This window comes from Chiroxiphia lanceolata, chromosome 3 (assembly GCF_009829145.1).
Source record: "Chiroxiphia lanceolata isolate bChiLan1 chromosome 3, bChiLan1.pri, whole genome shotgun sequence".
NCBI classification, from domain to species: domain Eukaryota; kingdom Metazoa; phylum Chordata; class Aves; order Passeriformes; family Pipridae; genus Chiroxiphia; species Chiroxiphia lanceolata.
In genome coordinates this window covers 70,189,444-70,196,269 of record NC_045639.1, presented here as the reverse complement: position 1 = coordinate 70,196,269, position 6,826 = coordinate 70,189,444, and the positions used below count along the sequence as shown (strand labels likewise).

General features: G+C 47.0%; 1 protein-coding gene across 1 annotated transcript; it reads left to right on the top strand.

Moving 5' to 3' along the window:
* Window positions 1-378: 378 nt before the first annotated feature.
* On the top strand, window positions 379-2,179 carry GPR6 (G protein-coupled receptor 6). Its single transcript, XM_032682988.1, has one exon. It carries the CDS (start codon window positions 489-491, stop codon window positions 1,581-1,583), a length of 1,095 nt encoding a protein of 364 aa, XP_032538879.1. The 5' UTR covers window positions 379-488; the 3' UTR covers window positions 1,584-2,179.
* The last annotated feature ends 4,647 nt before the right edge of the window (window positions 2,180-6,826 follow it).

The following is a 6,826-nucleotide window of genomic DNA, read 5'->3' as shown; positions in this document are numbered from 1 at the left end:
GTGATGAACAGGCTGTTAACCCCAGGGTATACACTGTTCAGACAGTGTAACTGTGGAACAGGCTTCTTCACAGCTATTTCTAGCGCTACCCTGACACGTTTCCCTCCGGCGGCGCAGAGAGCTCCTGCTGGGCTCAGAGCCCTTCCAGCCAAGCGCTGCACGGACGGCACCCATCGCGGGAGAAGCGGCTACGAAGCGGGGGGAAAGCAGCCACAGGAGGAGCGGCTCCTCCCCCTGTGCCCCCGGGAGACCCTCCCTGCCCCGGAGCCGGGCGGAGACAGCCGGCCAGCGATGACCCTCCTGCCTCGGCATCACGGACGGTCCCCAGCCTACCCTACGCCTGAGACCCCCCCCCGCTCCCAGCTCGCCTCTGACGTGTTTGCGGGGCGGGGGCTGCGCGGGGCGGGGCGCGGGGGGCGACCGGGCCGGCGGGAAACTTCTGCGGGTTCAGCACCACAGACGGGGCGGGCGCGGTGCCGCCGCCCGGCATGAGCGCCCCGCCAGCCCCACCGCCGCCCCGCCAGCCCCGCCGCCCTGCCGCCGTCGCCCCCGCGCTCCGCCTCGGCCCCCGCACAGCCCCAGCCGCCCGGGCGCCGATGGAGGCGGCGGCAGCGCTGAACGAGAGCGGAGCGGCAGCCCCCCGGCTGCCGGCCGGCGGCGGCAACGCCTCGCTGGAGCTCTCGTCGCGACCCCCCGCGCCCGCCGCCCTCAACCCCTGGGATGTGATGCTCTGCGTGTCCGGCACCGCCATCGCCTGCGAGAACGCCCTGGTGGTTGCCATCATCTGCTACTCGCCCGCCCTGCGCACCCCCATGTTCGTGCTGGTGGGCAGCCTGGCCACGGCTGACCTCCTGGCCGGTCTCGGCCTCATCCTCAACTTCGTTTTCCAGTACGTGATCCGCTCGGAGACGATCAGCCTGCTGACGGTGGGCTTCCTCGTGGCCTCCTTCGCCGCCTCCGTGAGTAGCTTGCTGGCTATCACGGTCGATCGCTACCTCTCCCTCTACAATGCCCTCACCTACTACTCGGAGAGGACGGTGCTCTGCATTCACACCATGCTGGCGAGTGCCTGGGGGGTCTCCCTCTGCCTGGGGCTGCTGCCCGTCCTGGGCTGGAACTGCCTCCACGACCGTGCCGCCTGCAGCGTCGTCAGACCCTTGACCAAGAGTAACGTGACGCTGCTGTCTGCCTCTTTCTTTCTCATTTTCCTCATCATGCTCCATCTCTACATCGAGATCTGCAAGATCGTCTGCAGGCATGCCCACCAGATAGCTCTCCAGCAGCACTTTCTGACTGCTTCCCACTATGTCGCCACCAAAAAAGGAGTCGCTACCCTGGCTATAATCCTCGGGACTTTCGGAGCCAGCTGGCTGCCTTTTGCCATCTACTGCGTGGTGGGGGATCCTGACTACCCTTCTGTGTACACGTATGCCACGCTTCTACCCGCTACCTACAATTCCATGATCAACCCCATCATTTATGCCTACAGAAACCAGGAAATCCAGAGATCCATGTGGGTGCTCCTCTGCGGCTGCTTTCAGACTAAAGTGTCCTTTCGTTCTCGGTCCCCCAGCGATGTCTGAGTGACTTTTCTCTGCCGCACTGCACAGAGTGACAATCTCCCGAGTGGACTATTACAGTGCCTGTTCTAAACTTCAAACTACATTGTGAAATCATTGGAAACATGCTTAAGTATTAGCACTTTATACGTATTTGTATCTCTGAGAGTGGTTCAGGGTGTGGAGTTTTGGGTTCCATCAAAATAATAACAATGTGGTTGTATATAAATCTGCACATCACATTTGTGAAGACATTCCGGTACCGCTTAATTATAGCACCTTATTTCTAGCTGCTCACCTGCCAAAACAGTGTTGCCTTTCTGAAGGGCAGATAGAAAGAAAGTTGTGTTTGTGTTGTATTTATACGTGTGTGTGTCCGGGGGGGAGACGGGGCTGGGAGTGTATGTATGTATGTGTGTATCAATACCTTGCTGCACAATATTAATAAATTATAACATTTTGTATACAAATAAAAATATGTAAAATGTAATATAACTTTGTGTGTTAAGATGCTTTTAGACATAGGAGAGTTGGCAAATTTGCCTGTTGAACAAAGTCCCTTGAAAGCTCCCCATGTAATTCTGCCTAAAGAGATCATCATTCACTATAGAGATGAAATACTGCACAACAAAGGCACCTTCTGCTTGCTTATTTGTTTGTTCTCTTCTTTAGTCTGGCAAAGAGTAACAAAGAGAACAAACTCCTTTTTTTTTTTTCTCTAGAAACCCAAGAAACAAAAAACCTGGTCAAATAAGCTGTTCATTACAGTTATTCACCAGGTTTCCAGTAGCTTTTATTTTCACATTATAAGTTAGCCCTTTATGATCCACTGATCCATCTAAAAATTATCTAATTGTGGGGAAAAATCATTCTCTAAACTGGGCTTTTTTCCCCGTGTTTTAATCTAACACTGGAAGAGGAAAAAAAAAAAGAGGAAAAAGGCATGGTCTTCTTTCCTAAAAGCCTGTAAAATGCCACAATAAATTGAGTTTCTTTATCATCTGCAGTTCTGAGGGGAATCTGAATTGTTTCTCCCTCTCCTTTTTTTTTTTGGACTGTGTGCTGTAGAAAAATCATTTAAGTGCATCTTTGCTTCCTGCCTGTCTTGGAGCAGTATACAGTTTTCTGATAATCCCATGGCTTAGTGGCTTCAAAGAGTCCATCAGAGGTCAATGGTATTCAGAGTTTGGAACACTCCTTCACTCAGCTTCAAATTCACCAGCAACTGATTTATTTAGAGCAATAACATTTGCAGCAGATTTTAGAAGCAGTGTTGCTGCTTATTTATTTGTTGTTATGCTACACTTGCGTCCTGGTTATGTTATGGTTTATTGCTATCATTTCAATTTGTATTTAAGGACTGAAACAGATTATGTATATATGCATGGTACCATATAAAAAGTTTGGACTAATGTGCTTCCCAGCTTATGACTGGGCAGTGCATCCAGCATCTGCCTGCTGGAGTAGCTGGGACCACAAGGATCCAACAAGCCTCAGAGAGGCTGTGAATCAGTAATGCTGTGAAAGCAAGTATTATGCAAACTGATAATACAAAGAGATTTAATTTAAAAGAAAAATTGATATTCAAGACTCTGCTAGTTCCACTATTTTTGTCAATTCTAGTAATCACAAATGTGACATTGTAAATGATTAATACTTTAAGGCATGCAGTTCATCAGGGAGCTGTTGCAGTGATGTTACAAGTATAATTCAAAGCGGGTTTTATTGTAGGTCGAAATGGTGCTCAAATTAAGAACTCTCTAGCTGCTTGTAAAAGGGACTTCCCCCCCCCCCCTTTTTTAAGTCCCCTTCTCAATTGCTACATCTAAGGTAGTAAATAAAAGAGGGCCTTCCCTCTATCCCTGCAACTGGGTGGCACAGAGTATGCTTAAGTTTCCTTCCCCTTGCAAAGCCAGGGACCAAGGCCAGGCTGGGGCATCCTGGCCCTGCTCTGGTCACCTGCGTAGACTCAGGCAAAGATGCTGCATCACCCACAATAGTAACTGCTGAGAGAAAAGACCATTGAGTGCCCCAGACAGGCGAAACCTTGCAAAACTCTCTGATAAAACTAAAAAACTTACCATCTCCTAGGCCTTAGGATCATAAATCTTTGTAAATCCACAGGGGAGGGTTGCCAGATGCAGGTCGTCACTGACCCTGCACCCAGCTATGAAATGCTGAGTGGGACCTGAACAGGCTTCTGGGAGCCCTGTGCAGGCTCTGAAGACCAGCACTGGCTCTAAAATCCCCTAAGAAAAACTTCTTACACTTACTTTTAGTCCTTGAAGTTAGGCAGAATCTGCTACAGACCACCCCTAATGCAACCTCCATCTTTTAACTCTTTCAGGCACTGAGCATTGGGGATTTTCACCATGGATTCGTTACGCAGTGACAACCTGTATAAAAATTAGATAAAGAAAACTTAGTTGAATACAATCCTACTTCAGTAATAAAACACTTATTCGATGAATGGAAAGGACTTAGGCGAGTTCCTCTTCCAATTTTCTGTTACATGATAACATATTCAGTTTACCACTTTCCCCAATGATTCACTGTCTCTACAAAATAAAACTGGATCCCTCCTATTAAACATGTGACACTTTTAAAGTATTTCCTCAAGCATTCCTCTCTTCTAAGAAACAAACTTGTATTACAGTGATCTTTGCCATTCATTTTCCTAGGACAATACAAATGAGAGAGTTTTTTTCTATATACCACCTTCAGAAAGATTTGCTGACTCATAATTTCTCAGAAAAACTAAGGCAAAAGAGGAGAGAGTATTTTGATGGGTTTTGGTTAGCCCTGACAATGGAATTGACATCAACCAACTTGAAGTAAAATATGGCTTTTAATTTTCAAAGTGAGTTTGAATCTCCAGGAATATCTGAGCAGAATAACATAAAGCAGACTACATAATCTCTTCTCTTCCCAAACAACATTTCACTTTAGAAAAAGAAAAGCTGCACTTCCTGATGGAGGAAATGCAGGAATTGTGTATAGCATGATGCCTGTATTTTCCTTGCTGAGTTTTTTGTTGCAACAGCAGAGATGTATTTGAGAAAATGGTGTTACATTTGCAGTATCTGGACCCACAGACTCCTCCAGTTGTCAGATGATGGCACTTTTACCTTGGTCATGAAATTATTTGGGGTGACATTAATTCCCAGAGTCCCCATTTCCAGTCGTTGAACAGGACATGGCTGTGACCCTCACACAGTCACGACAGGAGGTCATCTCAGGGGACAACCATGTGTCTGATTAAGAGGGACTGTGATCTTCTAGTTCCAAGAGTCAATGGGCAACTTTGTCTGCATAGAGACCAGAACTGCAATGGCAATTGCCATTGCTGCTGGTGAGCACAAATCTTTCCTTGTCCTTGCAGGTTTGATTTTATGTTCTCACATCAATGCTATGAGGGGAGAAAACACACACTGAGTTAGGTGCAAGGATCAGGCCCAACATTTGTTAATGGTATATTCTATGTAGGTTTAACTGGAAATGGAAATGAGATTTCCTGTTTTACCACTCTTAAAAATTCTTTGCCTTATTCTGGGGTAAAATAGTATCAGACCTGGTCTAAATAGCTCCCAGTTTGTTCCCACTGAAACCAGTGAGGCTCTATTGCACATCAGTCACAATAATGGCAGTATCTCATTACAAAAGGCTACCTTTTTAAGGTAGGCGGTCCTTGACCTCAGCTCCAATTTTCATCGGAAACTAATGTTTCCATTAGTTATCATCAGCTTTGAAAGTCTTCGCCTTGAAAGTTACAGGACTTGCAGTGCCTTGCAAGACCAAATCCTGGCAATTTGGCTTGCATGAAGTACCTGTTGCTGCGATTAGCTCCCTTTTCTCAGAAGGAGCATTTACAGAAAAAAGGGCATAGGTCTGGTAAGGAAGGCCTGGCTGGGAGCTGGGCCGAAAGCACCCCACACTGCTTGATTTTCTGTGGAGCTTCTACCTAAATCAGTGGTAGAACAGTGGAAATGAGACTGACTCTGCAGGCTGCTTTGTATGAGTCACTGTATATTAAAAAGCCAGCTGGATTCAAAATCACAGGTCAACCAAAACCTCTTTATTTAGCTAAGCAAACAAAAGGACAAAACACTTTTAAACCTGAAAAGTGAGTCTGTACATATTTTTATCAATGTGATAATCCACAGGTACTAATACTCAGCGAAACACTAGTATCTCTAATTTCCATTCTGCCTCTCTCATTTTAGAAAGGATCAATTTTTATAATGAGGTAAAAATAATTTCTAATAGTGCAACTGCTCCTCAGCATTTCAACTAGCTTTTGTGGCAGTCATTTAAAAAGAAAAAAAAGACAAGGGGGAAAACAAACAACATGGTTTTCTCCTTCTTGCTGCCTCATGATGGAGATGTGTGATTGGATGGCAAGGAGTGATGAGTGGATGCGATTGAGCTCTGCAAGGAAGATGAGCACATCTGAATCTCACCTTAACCCTTGCTGAGTTTGCTTGTTGGAGGGACACTGTTATGAGGTACCTCCTCATCACCAGGTCCTCATCAAGTGAGCTCCTTCCTGGAACCTGCTGCAGCTGAAAGTCCACAGAGGAACTCCTGGCCTCAGGAGCACCTCACAAAACTCCCCCGGCTAGAAAACCACTATGCCTTTCCCTGCTCTTTCAATGTTTCTTCCTGCCTTCCCTTTCTCCCAGGAAAAACATTCCCCCAGGGGCAATTTCATTTATTGAGGGCAGGAACTCGGTGCCCTGGAAATAACCCAGCTGCTGCTGGGACAGCTGGAGAAATGTAAGCGCTGACTCAGTGCTGACAGTAGAGGTGGCAGCCGGTTCAGCAGAGGTAGGTCTGCTCGTGTCAGCTCTGTCGACTGCAAAGAAGTGACAGAAGGCAGAAGGAGGTGAAGCAACGGTGAGGTCTCTGTGCAGGCTCCACGTGTTGCAGCAAAGTCCAATAGTGATGGGTATTTTTCAGCAGATTCCCACCCTTTTTTAATGATTCTACTTTTTTGGCATCGTAACAGAAGTGGTGGGAGAGAAAGGGCAAGAGAAAAGATAAATGTGCTAGTATTTGCATAAGGGAAAGAGCACAGTGGTTCACACTATGACTCACGTCATGGGAACAGCTCCTCTGGCAGGTACCTTGGATGCATCAGCTGGCTGCAGTGTACCCTTCCAGCAATGGGTTGGTGCTGCACACAAGATAAAAGATCAAAAATATTTCTTCACTGTGGCATCGTCTGAGTTATCATCGATCCTAGACACCTCAAGCAGACAACTGCA